This window comes from Lagenorhynchus albirostris, chromosome 10 (assembly GCF_949774975.1).
Source record: "Lagenorhynchus albirostris chromosome 10, mLagAlb1.1, whole genome shotgun sequence".
Lineage (NCBI taxonomy): Eukaryota > Metazoa > Chordata > Mammalia > Artiodactyla > Delphinidae > Lagenorhynchus > Lagenorhynchus albirostris.
The window spans coordinates 46950991-46973711 of NC_083104.1; the positions used below are offsets into that span (position 1 = coordinate 46950991).

A 22721-nucleotide genomic window follows, 5' to 3' on the forward strand; every position below is an offset into this window, starting at 1 on the left:
TGCTATGAACATTTATCTACAAAGTTTATATGGACATATATTTCCTTTTCTCTTGGATAAATACCTAAAAGTGGAATGGCCAGATATGTTAGGGTATTTTAACTTTTTAAGAAACTGCCAACACTTGGGCTTCCCTGGTGGCGCAGTGGTTAAGACTCCGCCTGCCAATGCAAGGGACACGGGTTCGTGCCCCGGTCTGGGAAGATCCCACATGCCGCAGAGTGGCTGGGCCCGTGAGCCATGGCCGCTGAGCCTGCGCATCTGGAGCCTGTGCACCGCAACGGGAGAGGCCACAACAGTGAAAGGCCTGTGTAACGCAAAAAAAAACAAAAAACAAAAAACTGCCAACACTTGCTATGGTCATCTTTTTAATTTTAGCCACTCTAAGAGGTGTGTGGTTCTATCTCATTGTGGGTTTAATTTGCATTTCTCTAATGATGAATGGTGGTGAGCATCTTTTCATGTGCTCTTTTGCCATCCGTATATCTTCTTTGGTGAAATATCTGTTCAAATCCAATATCTGGTAGAAAATATTTGCAAACCACCTACCTGACAAAGTCTTTGTATCTAAATATATAAAGGACACTCAAAGCTCAACAGTAAAAAAATAAACAATTAGAAAATGGGCAAAGAACATGAATAGATATGTCACAGAAAAGGACATACAGATGCCAAATAAGCACATGAAAAACCATAGGGAAATGCAATGAGATGTCACTGCACACCGGTCAGAATGGCTAAACTGAAAAATAATGATACCACCAAATGCTGGCGAGGATGCAGAAAAACTGGATCACTCATGCATTCCTGTTGAGCATGTACAATGGCACAGGCACCCTGGCAAAGCGTGTGGCAGTTTCTTATAATAGTAAACACGTGTTTATCATGGGGTTTGGCAGCTGCCCTCTTGGGCATTTATACTAGAGAAACAAAACTGTACACAAATGTTCGTGATAGCAAAAAACTAGGAAGAACCCTAATACCCTCCAGTATTTGAATGGTGACACAAACCTTGGCACATCAGTGCAACAGAACTCCACTCGGTGGTAAGAAGGAATGAACTGCTGATACAGGCAACAGCTTGGGTGGCTCTCAAGGACATTGTACAAAGTGAAAAAAGTCAATCTCACAAGAATACATGCTGTATGATTCCATTTATATAACATTCTTCAAATAATAAGATTATAGAAAGAACAGATTAGTGGTTGCAGGGGTCAGGGGGTGGGAGAGCAGAGGTGTCTGTGGCTGTGGAAGTGCAGCAGAGGGGATCCTTGTGATGGAACTCTTCTATGTCTTGACTGTGGTCGTGTCCCATGAATCTCTACGTGTGATAAATCTGCATATGATTAAATCCACACGAGTGCAAGTAAGACTGATGAAATCTGAACAAGGTTAGTGGACTGTAGCCATGTCCGTTTCCTGGTTGTGATTGTATATAGTTTTGCAAGATGTCACCATTGGAGAAACTGGGTGAAAGACGTGTGAATCTAAAGTTATCTCAAAATTAAAGGTGTTTAAAACGTAGCTACCATTTACACATGAATAACTCGTTGAGAAAAAAGTTGAAAAGTAGGTAGTAAAATTGTTTTTCAAAAAGTGTTAGAAGTATATTATAAATACTTTGTGGAATTTTTATACTGCTATTGCTTTTATTATAGCAGAGTTTTTGATGCCTTTCAACTCCTCTAATATAACTGCAACTTTCTGCATAAAATCTGAGTCTGTAATGTAGGACACAGGTCCTTCCCCGACCCAGCGCCACCTGCCTCTTCAGCCTCGCCTCCTTCCACTTAGGCCACGTGTGCCACCCTCCAGCCACACCAAACCCCTTGTTTTTGAACCTGCTTTGTCCCTATTGGTGCTTCCAGGTTTGCACATGCTTTTTTCTTCCCCTGAAACTTTCCCACATGCAGCTAACCTTCTCTATTCCTTTTTTTTTTCATTGAAATATAGTTGATTTACAGTGTTGTATTAATTTCTGGTATACAGCAAAGTAATTCAGTTATACATACATATACATATTCTTTTTTATATTCTTTTCCATTATGGTTTATTACAGGATATTGAATATAGTTCCCTGTGCTATACAAGAGGACCTTGTATATCTATTTTATATATAGTAGTTTGTATCTGCTAATCCCAAACTCCTAATTTATTCCTCCCCCACCTCCTTCCCCCTTTGGTAACCATAAGTTTGTTTTCTATGTCTGTGAGTCTGTTTCTGCTTCGTAGATAAGTTCATTTCTGTCATATTTTAGATACCACATATACGTGATATCATATGGTATTTGTCTTTCTCTGTCTGACTTACTTCGCTTAGTTTGGTCATCTCTAGGTTCATCCATGTTGCTGCAGATGGCACTGTTTCATTCTTTTCTATGGCTGAGTAATATTCCATTGTATATATGGACCACATCTTCTTTATCCATCCGTCAATAGACATTTAGGTTGTTTCCATGTCCTGGCTATTGCGAATAGTGCCACTATGAATATTGGGGTGCATATATCTTTTCAAATTATAGTTTTGTCTGGATATATGCCCAGGAGTAGGATTGCTGGATCATATAGCAACTCTATTTTTAGTTTTTTAAGGAACCGCCATACTTTTCTCCATAGTGGCTGCAGCAACTTACATTCCCACCAACTGTGTAAGAGGGTTCCCTTTTCTCCACATGCTCTGCAGCATTTGGTATTTGTAGACTTTTTGATGATGGCCATTATGACCAATGTGAGGTGGTACCTCATTGTAGTTTGGACTTGCATTTCTTTAATAATTAGCAATGTGTCTAACCTTCTCTAAATCCTCTTTATCTCTTCATATTGATTACATTAGACATCTTTAGAAACCTTTGCTTGACCCTCCAGTCCCTTCACCCTGATGTGGCACTTGGTACGCTGAATTCTGATTCTTGTTTTGTTTCCCTGCACCCTGACCATGAGCCCTGGCAAACAGGGACACAAATTCTGATAATCTCTATATTCCAAGGACCCAGTTTAGTACTTAAGTACATGATAGGTGCTCCATAATTGAATTTAGTTGAATTAAGGGAAATTCTGAAGGAACAGACTTTCTAATAGAATAGAAATTCTGAAAGAATAGACTTGGAATTGAAATATGTAGACTGTATTTCTAAAACCCTTCTTTATTATACCATTTAATCTTTCTAACCTAATTTGAGAGTCTTACCTGAATATTTAAATGTTAGTACTTAACACTTACTTTTATTTGGAACGTATTTCTTTTCTTCTGCAATTTCTTCAATTCCTAGCTAAAAGTTCCTAAGATTTACAGTGGTTTATTTTGAATATTAATATTTCCAGCATTCCATAGCTTTTTTCTTATTGCTTACTTGAACTTTCCTTCTAGTAAAATAATTTATCATTTTCTTGTTAGAATTTCTCAGTACCATTTATTGGAGTCCTGAACTTGGACTGTTAAAGTACCATAAAACTAAATATTCCTTCCCTTTTTTTCAAAAAAAAAAATACTGTAGCTTTTTGAAAGATTACCGAGTTATTTTGACCTGCAGAGGAGGCTGATGCTTCTGGAGGACCAAATAAGCTATCTTCTAGGTGGCATCCAAGTTGTTTATATCGAAGAATTACAGCCAGTGTTGACACTTGAAGAATATTACTCTCTTCTCGACGTGTTCTATAATAGACTCTTGAAAAGTCGAATACCTTTTCACCCTCGAAGTTTGCGTGGTTTGCAAATGATCCTTAACAGGCAAGTATCTAAAACAATTACTTTTATTCATTCAGTCAGATGGGCTGTGTGTGTCCATGCATGAAATTGTTTTGTATTTCCATGTGTGATTCTTAGGAATTAAAGAAAGGAATGTCACCACCTCTGTTGGCAACACTCTTTTAAACTTGAGAAAAGCCAACATGAGAGGATTGAAAGATTGAGTCTCTAGAACATTCTGTAAATATATTGCCCCTTACAGGGCAAATCAGTCCTGTGGAAAACATTATAGGATTAAACTAATGTGAAATAAACAGTGTGCATATCAGGCACCATGCTTGGTACTTAAATGCATTATCTCTTCAGCTCTCACAACCTCACCATGGAGTGGGTTACTACCCCCATCTTACAGATGAGGAAGGTCACAGGGCCAGGAAGGGTGTGGTCATCCTGATAGTGTGTCCTGATAGTGTGATAGTGTGTCCCTGATAGGGGACAGCAAAACTTCAAGTCAATTCTGCTATACAGGAAGTCCACTACATATGAACCTTCAAGTTGCAAACTTTCAAAGATGCAAGCGTACATTCACGTGTCCAATCTCATAAGTTAGTTCATGTGTCTGCTGTACATTGTCACATGCGTACATCCTCTACAAGTGGTTGTGCTTTTGTGTACTTCACTGTACAGTACTGTAGAGAGTACAGTAGTACAGTATCTTTATTTCAAGTGTTTGTTTTTTATGTATTATTTGTGTGAAAAGTATTATAAACCTACTACAGTACAGTGCTATATAACCAAATTGTGTTAGTTGGCTAACTTGTTGGACTTAAGGAACAAATTGGACTTAGGAACGCACTCTCGGAACGGAACTCGTTCATATGTAGGGGACTTACTGTACCTTTGAGGCGGATTTTCTTGATGAGTTCCTTTCCATTAATCAGACTAAGAAAATCGTTTCTTTGGGGGTGGAGTGGGGGTGGAGAGGTTGCTGATTTTTCCTTTTACGTATGCTTTATTACAGTGACAGATATGCTCCAAGTTTGCACGAACTTGGGCATTTTAACATTCCTATCCTCTGCGATCCAGCAAACCTCCAGTGGTTTATTCTCACCAAAGCCCAACAGGCAAGAGAGAACATGAAAAGAAAAGAAGAGTGAGTGCTCTTAGCCCTCTTCCTGTCTTACCATTCCGTCTAATCGTTGAAAATATTCAGGTAGTCAGAACTCGTAAGTATGGGAAATTAAAACTGTATTGAACTTAGGATATCGACTGTATTAAGCTGTATGTCACTTAGGAGTAACATATTTATTTATTCCCCCGGTTGTGCCAGGGATTGGATGTGGCTGTTTTCTCAGTATAATAACCTCAGTTGCATTCCCACCATGTACCTCAGTTTGAGAAGCAGGGCTTGTTAATATAAAAGTCAACTCAGAAGCAGAGTGAAAGATAAGAGTATCACAAAGAAACTGTGCAGATGGAAAAGGGTGGCAACAAGGGGGGAAAACTCAGTTACTACTTGATTAATTAGAATCTTCACTGTTTAAAATTTTGAAATCTGCTGAAGGAAACAAGCCTCGTCTGCACTGTCATTAAATTGAGAAGAAATCTTAAAGTGAAAAAGGTTTTTGGTTCATAAGCAGTGCTGTCTCTATGCCATTTGTATCTTTGAAGGAATCCTGTTATAGTCAGTAGTTTTGTAGGCAGTAAGATAGTGTTGATGACGTTTCATGGATCTACTATGAAGAAAGGGAGAGTTTTCCTAAAGATGTGGCCTAAGGAGGTTTGGCTAGCAAGGATTCATTCATTCATGCAGCCGTCATTTGCTGTGACCGTTGTGGATCGGAAGCTGTGCAAGGCGCCACTGGTAGAAAGATGAAGGCCTGGTCCCCATGCTCGCAGGAGACGCAGGTGCCCTCAGTGTCAGGGGTGGTGGACGGAGAGGGGTCATGCGTGAGAGGAGCCAAGGCTGATGCTCTGGGAAGGGAACAGGAAGCAGAGGCTGTGGCCGAGGAGGCCGAGGCTGACGTGTCCGGGGAGCAGGGTAAGGAGGGCGGGGGCAGGAGCCTGGTGGGTGGAGGACAGGGGTGATTGTCCGAGTGTGCTGCTGGGGTCCCCCTCTGGTTACTTACTTCTCTGGCCTCGCTGCCCGTTCTCTCCTCGACCTACACAAATTGCTTGTTTAAAAAGCCAAGGATGTGAAACAGAGAAAGGGTGGCCACGCAGGAGGGCTGTGGACATGATCCGTGTCCCAGGAGATGATGGGGTCATTTTATGCATCAAATCAGTGAAGGAGTCACATATCTGTTTCACTTGTGGAATCGGTGACAGTTCCTGGCCAGATCCTATTGAACAAATAGCCTGCTTCCTGATTGGTTGGTGAGCATTTGTGTTTGTGTCGTTACCTTTTCTAACCATACGTTTGTTTTCGAACTCTATGAGCCTGTTTCTGTGTTGTTAATAAGTTCATTTGAATCACTTTTTCTTTAGATTCCACATGTAAGTGATATCATATTTATCTTTCTCTGACTTCCTTCCTTCCCTTAGTATGATCATCTCTAGGTCAATCCATGTTTCTGCAAATGGCATTATTTTATTTTTTTTTTTTTTGCGGTACACGGGCCTCTCACTGTTGTGGCCTCTCCCGTTGCGGAGCACAGGCTCTGGACGCTCAGGCTCAGCAGCCATGGCTCACGGGCCCAGCCGCTCCACGGCATGTGGGATCTTCCCGGACCGGGGCACGAACCCGTGTCCCCTGCATCGGCAGGCAGACCCTCAACCACTGTGCCACCAGGGAAGCCCTATTTTGTTCTTTTTAATGGATGAGTAATATTCTATTCTTTGTATGTACCACATCTTCTTTGTCCATTCCTCTGTCTATGGACATTTAGCTTGCTTCCATGTCTTGCCTATTGTAAATAGTGTTGCAGTGAATGTTGGGGTGTATGTGGCTTTTCGAATTATGGTTTTCTGCAGATATACGCCCCAGCAGTGGGATTGCCGGATCATATTATAATAGCTCTAGTGTTAGTTTTTTTAAGGAACCTTCATACTATTCTCCATAGTGGCTGTTACTGATGTCCATTTCCACCAGTGACATAGGAGAGTTCCCTTTTCTCCGTGGCCTCTCCAGCATTTATTGTTTGTAAATGTTTTGATGATGGCCGTTCCAACTGGTGCGAGGTGGTACCTCATGGTAGTTTTGCTTTGCATCTTTCTAATAATTAGCAATGTTCGACAGATGAATGGATAAAGAAGATGTAGCACATATATACAATGGAATACTCAGCCATAAAATACCAAAATTGAGTTATTTGAGTTATTTGTAGTGAGGTGGATGGACCTACAGTCTGTCATACAGAGTGAAGTAAGTCAGAAAGAGAAAAACAAATACCATATGCTAACACATATATATGGAATCTAAAAAAAAAAAAATGGTTCTGAAGAACATAGGGGCAGGACAGGAATAAAGATGCAGAGGTAGAGAATGGACTTGAGGACACGGGAGGGGGAAGGGTAAGCTGGGACGGACTGAGAGAGTGGCATTGACATAAATACACTACCAAACGTAAAACAGCTAGCTAGTGGGAAGCAGCCGCATAGCACAGGGAGATCAGCTCTGTGCTTTGCGATGACCTAGAGGGGCGGGATAGGGAGGGTGGGAGGGAGACACAAGAGGGAGGGGATAAGGGGATATATGTATACATATAGCTGATTCACTTTATTATACAGCAGAGACTAACACAACATTGTACAGCAATTATATTCCAACAAAGATGTTAAAAAATAAAAATATTTTTTTAAAAGTTACTGATGTTGAGCATCTTTTCATGTGCCTTTTTTTTCAACAGTGTAAAATTTACCTCTTGAAATTGGCTTCTTGAAAGTCTGCCCTGTTTGAATTCTTTTGCGATTACCAACCCCAGGACATTTCTTGAGGGCAGGTGTCATTTACAGCCCCCCCCGCCAGGCCTTGTGACAAGTGCCCATCAGCACTGGTTTTTAACTTGTTTTTCTGGAAAATGGCCACAAGGTGGCAGGATTTCTTCATGCCAGCTCTGCTGCCTTGGGCACCCAGAACCTTAGGGAAACTTGTTTCTGGGTTGTAAATTAGAACAAACACCCAAGGGCTTTTGTCTCACTGCCCCTTCCCCCTTACCCTTCACCACCAGACAATACCCAACCCCTGCAAAACCGCTCTGCTGAGTGTGCTGTCGTCCGGAGGCGGGCGACTGTACGGACGGAGCTGGAGGTGGGAGCCCCACCACTAGGAGACGTGGAGACCAGGTGACTTTTCAAACTCTTCCAGCCCAGAGAGTCCACCATCCTTTGGGTGCAGTAGGCTTGGTTTAGCTGTAGGAGGGCCCACCTGGATCTGGAGGTTGTGGTTCCATCCAGAGGGGACCAGGCACTAGAGGGCCAAGGAGGGGCTCATTTGCTGGCATATCCTCCCCAGCTCCCTCAGCCCCAGGACAGTCCAGCCTTGGGAACCAAGCCTGCTCAGGCTCTAGGGATGTGACACCTGCCCAGGTCTTAATATTCACAAGGCCTGCAGGGCTGTAAATAAATAACACCTCTGTCCTCAAGAAATGTCCTGGGATAAGTAATCGAAAAAGAATTCAAATCAGTGCAGTATTTCAAGAAGCCAATTTCAAGAGGTAACATTATTCACACTGTTTAAAAAAAACAAAACAAAACATGACAAGATGCTCAACATCCCTAATTATCAGAGAAACGCAAATCAAAACTGCAACAAGGTCTCACCTTGCACAGGTCACAATGGCCATTACCCAAAAGTCTACAAACTATAGTAGCTGGAGAGGGTGCAGAGAAAAGGGAACCCTCCTAAGCTGCTGGTGGGAATGGAAACTGGTAACAGCTACTTTGGAGAACATTATGGAGGTTTCTTTAAAAATTAAGAATAGAACTACCATATGATCTGGCAATCCCACTCCTGGGCATATCTGGAGAAAACCATAATTTGAAAAGACACATGCACCCCAATGTTCACTGCAGCAGTACTTACTATAACCAAGACATGGAAGCCTCCTAAATGTCCATCAGCAGAGGAGTGGATAAAGAAGATGTGGTCCACATATACAGTGGAATATTACTCAGCCATAATAAAGAACGAAATAATGCCATTTGCAGCAACATGGATGGACCTAGAGATGATCACACTCAGTGAAGTGAGTCAGACAGAGAAAGATAAATACAGTTATCACTCATATGTGGAATTCATTTTTTAAAATGATGCAAATGAACTTACACAACAGAAACAGACTTAGACTTCAAAAACAAAGTTATGGTTACTCAAGGGGAACCATTGGGGGGGTAGGAATAAATCAGGAACTTAGGATTAACATACACACACTACTACATGTAAGATAGAAAAACAACAAGTACCTAGTGTATAGTACTGGGACCTCTACTGAATGTGATAATCTATATGAGAAAAGAATATATGTGTATGTATAACTGAATCACTTTGCTTTACACCTGAAACTAACAATGTTGTAAATCAACTATACCCCAATAAAATCTTTAAAAAAATAAGCACTGAAGGATAAGCCAGAAATTAATTAATTAATTGTAAGTCTCACCTACCTTCCGTTGTGAGGCCTGAGGATCTTGCTACATCGTATCTGCTGCTTTTTCTGTTTTCGCACTGGGCATTCTATAGCTTTGAAATAGTGCCAGTAGATTTTGAAGGAAGGAAAATAAAAAGAAATAAAAATCAAATATTTTAGTTTTTGAGCGTTTCATCCACCAGATGCTGAGGTAAATCCAACCCCGTGATCCATCTTGATTCCTGTCCTGCTTCCTCATTCCCCACATCCGGGCCGGCACACCTCTCAGCTCCACGTTCGCCGTCTCTCCAGAACCCCGCCCGTCTCGTGTCCCTTCCCGCTGCGCCCGGGTCTCAGCCTCCACCATCCTGTGATGCCCTGTCCCGTGTCCGCGCTTCCGCATGCACGCCCCCGCCCAGCGGATTCTCAGCCGAGCAGCCGGAGCGAGTGGTCCTTTGAGAGCCCGGATGTGCTCCTGCCTGCGAGGCCCTGCCGGCGGCCTCCTGAACTCGCCTCCTAAGACGCTGCCCTCACCCCTGCTGCTCCTGCCAGAGGAGCTTCTTACCTCCTCAAGGACACGCGCTCTGACCCTGCCTGGAGCCCTTCTCCCCCATGGCTTCAGGCTCCGCCCCTTCCCAGCCTCAGGTCTCAGCTCCCCTGCCACCCAGCAGCTTCCCCCTCATCCCGCCCACCTGCCACCCATCTCCCTATGATACGCTGCTTTCCTTGTTCATTTACTGTCTGCCCGCCCCAGATAGCAATGTGAGCTTCATGAGGGCAGAGGCTTTGTCTCTTTCGTTCGCTCCAGTGCCGGGGCCGGGGCCTGGCACATGGGAGGCTTCAGTCAATACTCACCAACTGGATCCACTGACGCTCATGCTTCCCTGGCCTCCTTCTGGCTCTGGGCTCCGGAGCCTTCATCCCTGTCCCCTCCAACACGGAGGGTAAAGAAACCATTTGCTGCTGGTCCCGTCCCGCCTGGCCCCTTGGCCTGGGCCCCCTACAGCCGTCTGCCCCGGCCCGGCTGAGTCTCCCCTCCCCGCTGCCTTCTCTCCTCTCCCTGCGCCCGCGGTCCCTCCCTAGTCTGGCCGCCTGCATCGCAGCCACTCGGTGCTGGTTAGACAGCCTTCTTGCCTTAGATGAAGCCTGTTCTGAGACAGTGGTTTTCAGACACTTTGAGCTGCATCTCTCTTTATAAAGTGGATTCTCAAGTGGAAACCCAATTGATAAAGAAAGATCAAGGTTGGCAGGTGCTCCAGTTGAAGAGGAAAGGAACTGGAGGCCGTCCATACCCACGAGGGCCCTCAGAGCACCTCTGCACCACCCTCGGCTTGCTGAGCCGTTTAAAGACCACTGTTCTAAGCTAACATCTGGGTCCTGTTCTTCCAGCCCCTGCACGACTTCTCCAGGTTGCCTGGCTTTCAGCGTCTGTGTCTTACCCTTGGCGGGCAGAAGACAGAACCTGTGCCCTGGTGGGGAGGGCGGCCTCCTCCAGCCTCTGGTCCTGGGGTTTTTCAGGAATCTCCAGAAGTCGCTCCTGCCTGGGTCAGGGTTGGACTGTAGGGCCTCCTGAAGCTGCCGGTGGTGCTCTCAGCTTCCTGCTTTTCTCAGTCACCAACAGCTGCTCCCGGAGAAGGGATAAGAGGCTTTTGAATTATGCATTAATTAGACAACAAGGACCTATTGTAGAGCCCACGGAACCATACTCAATATTTTGTAGTAACCTATAAGGGAAAAGAATCTGACAAAGAGTAGATGTATGTATGTATAACTGAACCACTTCTCTGTACGCCAGAAGCCAGCACAACATTGTAAATCAACTACACTTCAATTAAAAACATTTTTTAATTAGAAGTTAAACTTAAATAAAAAATAAAAATTTTTAAAAAGCCAAAAAAATTATTGTATTAATTATCTTTACCCCATTACTGGTAAAAAGAGTTAACAAATACGTAGAGATACATGTGGTAATAATAGGTGCTACAAGATACCTATGGACAGTCTTTTGAGCGTATAATTTGGCCTTTGTGGATACCATTTTCAGTGTTGAGAGTAGAAAGTTATGGCCCAATATACAAAAATATTTTTTACATTTTATGTTCTTTTATTTGGTTATAGCTTGTGGCAATCAGATGTTTGTTTTCAACATAACAGGTTGAAAGTCATTGAAAACGAATTGATGCAGGCTTCCACGAAGAAATTTTCTCTGGAAAAGTTTTATAAGGAGCCCAGCGTTTCAAGTATACAAATGGTGGATTGTTGTAAGAGACTTCTAGAACAATCACTGCCTTATCTACAAGGGATGCACCTGTGCATTTCACATTTTTACTCTGTTATGCAGGATGGAGACCTTTGTATTCCTTGGAATTGGAAGAATGGAGAAGCCATTAAATAACACAGAAATCTGTATTATTTTTTAAAGAGATAAGAAACTGCTAAACTTATTTAAATCCACAATTTGATGTAACAGTATTACTGACATGTTACAAGAACAAAGTTTCTAACTGCTGCTTTAAAAGTAGACTTTTTAAAAATTAATTTCTATTAGGAAACTTGTTTTAAAAAGGTTTTATCTCCCAATCTTGTAGTGTTTCTTATCTGATTGGCAGGACTGGCTGAAAAGATGTTAGAAAGAAAGGATTCTACAGGGTGAAAGATTTTATATATATATATATATATATATATATATACACACACACACACATATATATATATATTTTTTTTTTTATGAGTGAATGTTGGTAAGTATAAACAGGTCTCGTTCAATATAGCTCTGGAGTTGCGGAACTCATTTCCACCTGTAACAATTCAACATGTGACTTTATAGTTACATCACATGTATCGATACACACACCTGTATTTCACAGCCAATTATGGACAGTTCGAGTCCAAAACAGATGACTGATGGGTAGTAAAAATTCGTTAATCAAATTTTGCCTAGGGGCTTCCCTGGTGGCGCAGTGATTGAGAGTCCGCCTGCCGATGCAGGGGACACGGGTTTGTGCCCCGGTCCAGGAGGATCCCACGTGCCGCGGAGCGGCTGGGCCCGTGAGACATGGCCACTGAGCCCGTGCATCTGGAGCCTGTGCTCCGCAACGGGAGAGGCCACAACAGTGAGAGGCCCGCGTATCGCAAAAAAAAAAAAAAAAAAATTTGCCTAAAGAGAGAGTAGATGGGAAAAAGCAATTGAATTAATAAATGATATTGACATTATCATAAGCTGTCTGATACAGTTTGTTAAAGCATTTCCAGAATGCATTCCCTATGCATTAAGATAGCCTAACTGTTGATAGCCTATAACCAAGAGACAGTGAATTTTTTTGAAACACTGAATGAGGTGATTCATTTGTTTCAAGGACAAACACTATCCAGAAAAATCCTTGTTTCTCAAAGAGTTCCATCAAGTAGGGCCAAGTTTAAAATGATTCGGGCCGTTCAGGATCTGCCACCCCTCTCAACCCCGGTCTTCCAATGATTAGAATGCTGGTTAGAGCCCCTCTGAGTCACCCCCTGTCCATAGTTGTGTGGACTTTCCTGGACCCACCACCCAGCCCAGTCCCAAGCCCTATAGACAGACACAGGGCTTCTCTCTGTGGATATTTCCCTTAGGATAATATTTTTAACCAGATCCAAAAACCTCTTCAGCTTGTTTCTCAAGAGGACAAGGTGAATCCAGGTTTGTAACAACATTTTTGAGGCTCTTACTGCTGAAGAAATAAGAAAGGAATTTTTTCCATAGTGCGTTAGAAAGGAAAAGAGATGTTAAAAATGATTCTCGAAGCGTGGTGCGAGATTATTTGATTATTTGAATGATTATGATTATTTGAACGCTTTAAATTCAAATGTGTGTTTGAATAAGTATTGATTTGCAATTATTATAGTTTGTGCATATCACCCCTTTTAAGCTGTGCCTAACAACTGTACTTAATTTTTTTTTCTCATATAAAAATGTTGTTGCCTATAAGTTTTCCAGAGCCAAATGATGGGAGTGAAAAATTCTTTAGAGGTTACATAGGGAAATTTATTTGAGGGAATTCCCTGGAGGTCCAGTGGTTAGGAATCCACACTTTCACTGCCAAAGGTGAGGGTTCGATCCCTGGTTGGGGAACTAAGATCCCAAAAGCCATGCAGTGTGGCCAAAAAAATAATAATTTATGGAAAAATAGGTTTGGATTATGCCATTTCTAAAATCAACTAATATAGAATCCTCAGTAATATGTTTTGAATTGGACTTTGTCTCAGAACTAATTGTTACATAATAAGTAATACACTAACCAGATAATTGTTTTCTCATTATTCATTTGTTAGTAGTTTATAACTAGTTCAACATAAAGGAATCTACAAAAAATTGGTGGCCTGTTTATGCCTGTTTGACTTCCTCTTCCAATCGAACATAAAAGTTCTGGAAAACTCTCTCCCACCACTGAAAACTAGGACAGGATGAGACCCCTAACCTCAAAGCCTTGGGTCAGAAATGATCTCCAGAGGGACCTGAGCTCCAGCCTCAGGCCAGAGCTCTCCCAAGGAAGAACCAGGCCATGAGCTTGCCTGGGGGCTGTACCCTCTGCCCAGGCTGTCCAGTCAGGGAGGCGTATGTCCAGAGCCACGTCTGTCCACAGGACAGGTCTCCCCAGGCCCTGCTTCCTCCTTTCTCTCTTAAAAGACTCTGCCTCCAGGCAGCCTCCCTGAGCTCATGAGAGGGGCTATGGGCCTTGAGGGGTGGACAGGTGGGCAAGGGGAACCAGGGCTGCCTCAGGAGCCAGCTCACCTTTGGAACCTGTAACCCACCCCTCCCTTGGCCTCTGTCTCCCCATCTGTGAAACATGCCCATTCTTGGAGCTCCTTCTCACCCCCAGTGAGTCTGTCCCAGGAAAACAGAGTCCTCCCTTGGATGGTCCTTGGCCACCAGCCCAGGTGCCTGTTGCTGCTTAACAGCTAGACGAGGAAGAAGAGGAGGAGGTGGAGCAGCCAGTGACCAGACAGCACAGACCTGGGTCAATGCCATGCGACCCTCTTCCCTCCACGCCCCTCCCACTGCAGCCCGGTCCTACTGGTCACTCAAAACCCTTCCCTCGGGCTTCCCTGGTGGCGCAGTGGTTGAGAGTCTGCCTGCCAATGCAGGGGACACAGGTTCGTGCCCCGGTCTGGGAAGATCCCACACGCCGTGGAGCGGCTGGGCCCGTAAGCCATGGCCACTGGGACTGCGCGTCCAGAGCCTGTGCTCCACAATGGGAGAGGCCACAACAGTGAGAGGCCCACGTATCGCAAAAAAAAAAAAAAAAAAAAAAAAAATCATAAAATGTGGAAGAGGGGAGTAAGAAAATGTAGGTTTTTTCCTAGACCGTTTTTGAGCTTATATGACTACCAGTCTAAAGAAAGTAGATACAATAATGGGTTAACATATTTGAAAACCAGGGTAACCACAAATCAAAAACATACAATAGGGCTTCCCTGGTGGCGCAGTGGTTGAGAGTCCATCTGCTGATGCAGGGGACATGGGTTTGTGCCCCAGTCCAGGAAGATCCCACATGCCGCGGAGCGGCTGGGCCCATGAGCCATGGCCGCTGAGCCTGCGCATCCAGAGTCTGTGCTCCACAACGGGAGAGGCCACAGCAGTGAGAGGCTCGCGTACCGCCAAAAAAAAAAAAAACATACAATAGGTTCACAAAAAACAAAAAAAAGAGAACTCAAACATAATACAAAAGAAAACCATCAAACCACAAAAGGAAAACAAAAAGAAAAATAAAGGAACAAAGAAGAAATACAAAATCAATTGGAAAGCAAGATTTTAAATGGCAATAAATATATATCTAACAATAATTACCTTAAATGTCAATGGACTAAATGCTCTGATCAAAAGACAGAGTGACAGATTGGATAATAAAACAAGAGCCTACAATATGCTACCTATAAGAGACCCACATAGATTGAAAGTGAAGGGATGGAAAAAGTTATTTCATGCAAATGGAAATGACAAGAAAGCAGGGGTAGCAATACTCACATCAGACAAAAACAAACTTTAAAATAAAGGCCATAAAAGAAGGACACTATATAAAAGAATCAATACAAGAAGAGGATATTATACTTATTAACATATATACACCCAATATAGGAGCACTTAAATACATAAAACAAATACTAATGGACTAAGGGAGCTATTGACAGGAATACAACAATCATAGGAGACTTTAACAATCCACTGACATCAAGGGAGAGATCTTCCAGACAGAAAAATCAGTAAAGCAACAGGGATCCTAAATGACACAATAGAACAGTTAGACTCAATTGATATTTTCAGGACATTACATCCCCCCAAAACCAGAATACACATACTCTTCAAGCACACATGGAACATTCCCTAGGATAGGCCACATACTAGGACACAAAACAAGCCTCAACAAATTTAAAAGGACAGAAATTATTTCAAGCATCTTTTCTGACCACAGTAGCATGAAACTAGAAATCAACCACAGAAAGAGAAACAAGAAAAAAGTTATTACATGGAGACTAAACAACATGCTAGTAAAAAACCAGTGGGTCAATGATGAAATCAAAGAGGAAATTAAAAATATTTGAGACAAATGACAATTAAAACACAACCATACAAAAATCTATGTGATACAGCAAAAGCCGTCCTAAGAGGGAGGTTCATAGCAATAAAGGCCTTCCTCAAAAAAAAAACAAGAAAAATCTCAAATAAACGAATTAACCTATCACCTAAAATAATCAGAAAAAGAAAAACATACAAAACTTAAAGTCAGCAAAAGGTAGGAAATAATAAAGATCAGAGAGGAAACAAATAGAGATTTTTTAAAAATAGAAAAATATCAATAAAACCAAGAGCCAGTTTTTGAAAGCATAAACAACATTGAAAAACCTCTGAGAAGGCTCACCAAGAAAAGAGAGAGGACCCAAATAAACAAAATATGAAATGAAAGAGGAGAAATAACAACCAATACCTCAGAAATACAAAAAACAATAAGAAAATACTATGAACAACTATATACCAACAAATTGGACAACCTAGAAGAAATGGGCAAGTTTCTAGAAATATACAGCCTGCCAAAACTGAATCAAGAAGAAATAGGTAATTTGAACAGACTAATCACTAGAAGTGAAATAGAATCTGTAATTTAAAAAACTCCCTGCAAACAAAAGTCCAGGGCCAAATGGCTTCACTGGGGAATTCTGTGAAACATACAAAGAAGAAGAACTTATACCAAGCCTTCTCAAACTCTTCCAAAAGATTGAAGGGGAGGGACACTCCCAAAGTCATTCTATGAAGCTACCATCACCCTGATACCAAAACCAGACAAAGACACTACCAAAAAAGAAATTACAGGCCAGTATCTTTGATGAACATACATGCAAAAATCCTCAACCAAGTATTAGCAAACTGAATGCAACAACACATAAAAAGGATTATATACCATGATCAAGTTGGAGTCATACCAGGGTCACAGGATGGTTCAACATACACAAAATCAATCAATGTGATACACCACATCAACAAGAGACAAAAACCACATGATCATTTAAAATGATGCAGAAAAAGCATTTGATAAAATGCAACATCCATTTATGATATAAACTCTTACAAAAGTGGGCATAGAGGGAACATATTTCAGGATAATAAACGCTATTTATGACAAACCCAAAGCCAATATAATACTCAACAGTGAAAAGCTGAAAGCCTTCCTGCTAAAATGTGGAACAAGACAAGGATGCCCACTCTTATCACTTCTATTCAACATAGTATTGGAAGTCCTAGCCACAGCAATCAGACAAGAAAAAGAAATAAAAGATATCCAAAGTGGAAGTGAAGAGGTAAAATTGACATTATATGCAAATGACTTGATACTGTCTGTATAAACTCTATGGACTCCACACAAAAAACTACTAGAACTTATAAACGAATTCAGCTATGTAGCAGGATACAAGATTAACATACATAAATCTGTTGAATTTCTTTACACTAATAAAATATCAGAAAGGAAAAGTAAAAAACAATCCCTTTTAAAAGTGCATCTTAAAAAAAAAAGAAGAAAAAAACAAGCCTAGGAATAAACCTGAACAAGGAGGTGAAAGACTTACACACTGAGACTTATAAAACATTGATTTTAAAAAATTGAAGATGATTCAAAGAAATGGAAAGATATCCCATGATCTTGGACTGGAAGAATTAATATTGTTCATACTACCCAAAGCAATCTACAAATTTAAGGCAGTCCCTATCAAATTACCCATGACATTTCTCACAGAACTAGAACAAATAATCCTAAAATTGATATGGAACCACAAAAGACCCAGAATTGCCAAAGCAAAACTGAGAAAAAAGAAGAAAGCTGAAGACATAACCCCCCCCACAAGACTTCAGACAATATTACAAAGCTACAGTAATCAAAACAGTACAGTATTGGCACAAACACATATATGGGTCAAAGAAACAGAATAGAAAGACAAGAAATAATACCACACACCTACAGTCAATTAATCTTCAACAAAGGAGGCAAGAATATTCAATGGAGAAAAGACAGTCTCTTCAGCAAAATGTGCTGTGAAAGCTGGATAGGGCCATGTAAATCAACGAAGTTAGAACACTCCCTTGCACCATACAAAAAAATAAACTCAAAATGACTTAGAGACTGAAATATAAGATGTAACATCATAAAATTCCTAGAAAGGAATACAGGCAAAACAGTCTCTGGCATAAATCGTGCCAATATTTTTTTAGGTAAGTCTCCCAAGGCAAACAAAATAAAAGCAAAAATAAACAAATGGGACCTAATCTAACTTAAAACCTTCTGTGCAGCACAGGAAAGCATAAACAAAATGAAAAGACAACTTGTGGACTGGAATCAAATATTTGCAAACAATTTGACTGAAAAGGCTTATTCCCAAAATATACAAATAGTTCATACAACTCAGTAACAAAAAGGCATGATACAAATAAACTTAGAAAACAAACTTATGGTTACGAAAGTGGAAGGGTGGTGGGGAAGGATAAAACGGGAGTTTGAGATTAGCATATACACACTACTATACTTAAAATAGATTAAACAGGGCCTTCTCTGGTGGCACAGTGGTTAAGAATCCGCCTGCCAAGGCAGGGGACATGGGTTCAAGCCCTGGTCCAGGATGATCCCACAAGCCATGGAGCAACTAAGCCCGTGCTCCACAACTACTAAGCCTGCTCTCTAGAGCCCACGAGCCACAACTACTGAGCCTGCGTGCCACAACTACTGAAGCCCACTCACCCTAGAGCCCACACGCAGCAACTACTGAACCCACGTGCTGCAACTGCTGAAGCCCACGCGCCTACAGCCTGTGCGCCACAACAAAAGAAGCCACCGCAATGAGAAGCCCGTGCACCGCAACAAAGAGTAGCCCCCATTTGCCACAACTAGAGAAAGCCCACGGGCAGCAACAAAGACCCAACACAGCCAAAAAATAATAAAATTAAATAAAAAATTTAAAAAATAAACTACAGCAAGATATCACCTCACACCAGTCAAAATGATGATCATCAACAAGTCTACAATGATAAGAGCTGGAGAGGGTGTGGAGAAAAGGGAACCCTCTTGCACTGTTGATGGGAATGTAAGTTGATACAGCCACTATGGAGAACAGTATGGAGGTTCCTTAAAAAAACAAAAATAGGGCTTCCCTGGTGGCGCAGTGGTTGAGAGTCCGCCTGCCGAAGCAAGGGACACAGGTTCGTGCCCCAGTCTGGGAAGATCCCACATGCCGCGGAGCGGCTAGGCCCGTGAGCCATGGCCGCTGAGCCTGTGCATCCGGAGCCTGTGCTCCTCAATGGGAGAGCCACAACAGTGAGAGGCCCGCGTAATGCAAAAAAAAAAAAAAATAGAACTACCATATGACCCAGCAATCCCACTACTGGGCATATACCCTAAGAAAACCATAATTTAAAAAGTGTCATGTACCACAATGTTCATTGCAGCACTATTTACAATAGCCAGGACATGGAAGCAACCTAAGTGTCCATAGACAGGTGAATGGATAAAGAAGATGTGGCATATATATACAATGGAAAATTACTCAGCCATAAAAAGAAACAAAATTGAGTTATTTGTAGTGAGATGGATGGACAGAGTCTGTCATACAGAGTGAAGTAAGTCAGAAAGAGAAAAACAAATACTGTATGCTAACACATATATATATATGGAATATTAAAAAAATGGTTATGAAGAACCTAGGGGCAAGACAGGAATAAAGACACAGACATAGAGAATGGACTTGAAGACCCGGGGAGGGGGAAGGGTAGGCTGGGATGAAGTGAGAGAGTGGCATGGACATATATACACTACCAAATGTAAAATAGCTAGCTAGTGGGAAGCAGCCGCATAGCACAGGGAGATCAGCTCAATGTTTTGTTACCATCTAGAGGGGTGGGATAGGGAGGGTGGGAGGGAAATGCAAAAGGGAAGGGATATGGGGATATATGTATATGTATAGCTGACTCACTTTGTTATACAGGAGAAACTAACACACTATTGTAAAGCAATTATACTCCAGTAAAGATGTTAAAAAAAAAAAAAGGAAAAAGAATTCAAAACAGGGCTGACTTTCAGGAAGCCAGCTTCTTAAGGTACATTTTCCTTACACTGTATAAAAAAAAAAAAAAACACAGGAAAATGTGCTCAACATCGTTAATTATTGGAGAAACGCAAATCAAAACTACAACAAGACACCACCTCGCACCATTCAGAATGGCCATCATCAAAAAGTCTACAAATAGGGCTTCCCTGGTGGCGCAGTGGTTGAGAGTCCACCTGCCGATGCAGGGGACACGAGTTCGTGTCCCAGTCTGGGAGGGTCCCACATGCCGTGGAGCAAGTAGGCCCATGAGCCATGGCCGTTGAGCCTGCGCGTCCGGAGCCTGTGCTCCGCAACGGGAGAGGCCACAACAGTGAGAGGCCCGCGTACTGCAAAAAAAAAAAAAAAAAAAAAGTCTACAAATAATAAATGCAGGAGAGAGTGTGGAGAAAAGGGAACCTTACTACGTCTTGGTGGGAATGGAAATTGGTAACAGCCACTATGGAGGTTCTTTTAAAAACTCAAACTAGAGCTACCATATGATCCGGCAATATCACTGCTGGGCGTATATCTGGAGAAAAACATCATTCCAACGGACACATGCACCAGAACATTCGTGTGCTGTTTAAAAGAGCCAAGACAGAGAAGCAACCTTAATGTCCACTGACAGAAGAATGGACAAAGAAGGTGTGGTACACACACAGAATGGAATATAACTCATCCATTAAAAAGAACAAAATAATGCCATTTGCAGAAACATGGATCGACCTAGAGATGATCATACTAAGGGAAGGAAGGAAGTCAGAGAAAGACAAATATGATATCACTTACATGTGGCATCTAAAGAAAAAATGATTCAAATGAACTTATTAACAACACAGAAACAGGCTCATAGAGTTCGAAAACAAACGTATGGTTAGAAAAGGTAACGACACAAACACAAATGCTCACCAACCAATCAAGAAGCAGGCTGTTTGTTTAATAGGATCTGGCCAGGAACTGTCACCAATTCCACAAGTGAAACAGGTACGTGACTCCTTCACTTATTTGATGCATAAAATGACCCCATCATCTCCTGGGACACGGATCATGTCCACAGCCCTCCTGCGTGGCCACCCTTTCTCTGTTTCACATCCTTGGCTTTTTAAACAAGCAATTTGTGTAGATCGAGGAGAGAACGGGCAGCGAGGCCAGAGAAGTAAGTAACCAGAGGGGGACCCCAGCAGCACACTCGGACAATCACCCCGGTCCTCCACCCACCAGGCTCCTGCCCCCGCCCTCCTTACCCTGCTCCCCGGACACGTCAGCCTCGGCCTCCTCGGCCACAGCCTCTGCTTCCTGTTCCCTTTCCAGAGCATCAGCCTTGGCTCCTCTCACGCATGACCCCTCTCCGTCCACCACCCCTGACACTGAGGGCACCTGCATCTCCTGCGAGCATGGGGACCAGGCCTTCATCTTTCTACCAGTGGCGCCTTGCACAGCTTCCGATCCACAACGGTCACAGCAAATGACGGCTGCATGAATGAATGAATCCTTGCTAGCCAAACCTCCTTAGGCCACAACTTTAGGAAAACTCTCCCTTTCTTCATAGTAGATCCATGAAACATCATCAACACTATCTTACTGCCTACAAAACTACTGACTATAACAGGATTCCTTCAAAGATACAAATGGCATAGAGACAGCACTGCTTATGAACCAAAAAAACCTTTTTCACTTTAAGATTTCTTCTCAATTTAATGACAGTGCAGACGAGGCTTGTTTTCTATCAGCACATTTCAAAATTTTAAACAGTGAAGATTCTAATTAATCAAGTAGTAACTGAATTTTCCCCCCTTGTTGCCACCCTTTTCCATCTGCACAGTTTCTTTCTGATACTCTTATCTTTCACTCTGCTCCTGAGTTGACTTTTATATTAACAAGCGCTGCTTCTCAAATTGAGGTACATGGTGGGAATGCAACTGAGGTTATTATACTGAGAAAACAGCCACATCCAATCCCTGGCACAACCGGGAGGGAAAAAAATAAATGTTACTCCTAAGTGTCATACAGTTTAATACAGTCGATTTCCTAAGTTCAATACAGTTTTAATTTCCCATACTTATGAGTTCTGACTACCTGAATTTTTTTTTTTTTTTTTTTAATGGTACGCGGGCCTCTCACTGTTGTGGCCTCTCCCGTTGCGGAACACAGGCTCCAGACGCGCAGGCTCAGCGGCCGTGGCTCACGGGCCCAGCCGCTCTGCAGCATGTGGGATCTTCCCGGACCGGGGCACGAACCCGTGTCCCCTGCATCGGCAGGCGGACTCTCAAGCACTGCGCCACCAGGGAAACCCGTACCTGAATATTTTTAACGATTAGACGGAATGGTAAGACAGGAAGAGGGCTAAGAGCACTCACTCTTCCTTTCTTTTCATGTTCTCTCTTGCCTGTTGGGCTTTGGTGAGAATAAACCACTGGAGGTTTGCTGGATCGCAGAGGATAGGAATGTTAAAATGCCCAAGTTCGTGCAAACTTGGAGCATATCTGTCACTGTAATAAAGCATACGTAAAAGGAAAAATCAGCGACCTCTCCACCCCCATAGAAACGATTTTCTTAGTCTGATTAATGGAAAAGGAACTCATCAAGAAAGTCTACCTTAAAGGTACAGTAAGTCCCCTACATATGAATGAGTTCCTTTCCAAGAGTGCGTTCCTAAGTTCAATTTGTTCATAAGTCCAACAAGTTAGCCTAGGTACCCAACTAACACAATTGGCTATATAGCACTGTACTGTAGTAGGTTTATAATACCTTTCACACAAATAATACAGAAAAAACAAACACTTGAAATAAAGATACTGTACTACTGTACTGTCTACAGTACTGTACAGTGAAGTACACAAAAGCACAACCACTTGTAGAGGATGTACGCA

At 42.2% G+C, this 22721-nt stretch overlaps 2 protein-coding genes across 10 annotated transcripts in view; one reads left to right on the plus strand and one right to left on the minus strand.

Moving 5' to 3' along the window:
• The window catches only part of TCAIM (T cell activation inhibitor, mitochondrial), a 36508-nt gene extending 24528 nt beyond the window's left edge, over positions 1 to 11980 (plus strand). For 2 of the 3 annotated variants that reach the window (XM_060162297.1, XM_060162299.1), the window contains exons 9-11: positions 3495 to 3727; positions 4707 to 4838; positions 11407 to 11980. In XM_060162297.1, the coding sequence (XP_060018280.1) occupies positions 3495 to 3727; positions 4707 to 4838; positions 11407 to 11647 (606 nt within the window). In that variant the 3' untranslated portion in view covers positions 11648 to 11980. Of the gene's footprint in view, positions 1 to 3494; positions 3728 to 4706; positions 4839 to 10641 lie in introns of all 3 variants that reach the window. The other variant, XM_060162298.1, reaches the window with a different exon arrangement.
• On the minus strand, positions 1146 to 22408 carry LOC132527139 (uncharacterized). 7 transcript variants are annotated; one of them, XR_009542875.1, is made up of 5 exons: positions 22209 to 22408; positions 10692 to 10873; positions 10108 to 10182; positions 9290 to 9359; positions 1146 to 1336 (listed from the first exon to the last, which is right to left on the minus strand). XR_009542875.1 is itself a non-coding variant. In XM_060162303.1 (4 exons), exons 2-4 carry the CDS (start codon positions 10540 to 10542, stop codon positions 1215 to 1217), a joined length of 627 nt encoding a protein of 208 aa, XP_060018286.1. In that variant the 5' UTR covers positions 10543 to 10873; positions 22209 to 22408; the 3' UTR covers positions 1146 to 1214. The 7 variants fall into 7 exon arrangements, 4 of the variants coding, with proteins under 4 accessions (XP_060018286.1, XP_060018287.1, XP_060018283.1 ...); XR_009542874.1 differs by having other exon boundaries at positions 9290 to 9365; XR_009542873.1 differs by having other exon boundaries at positions 9290 to 9365; positions 10108 to 10873.
• Positions 22409 to 22721: the final 313 nt, after the last annotated feature.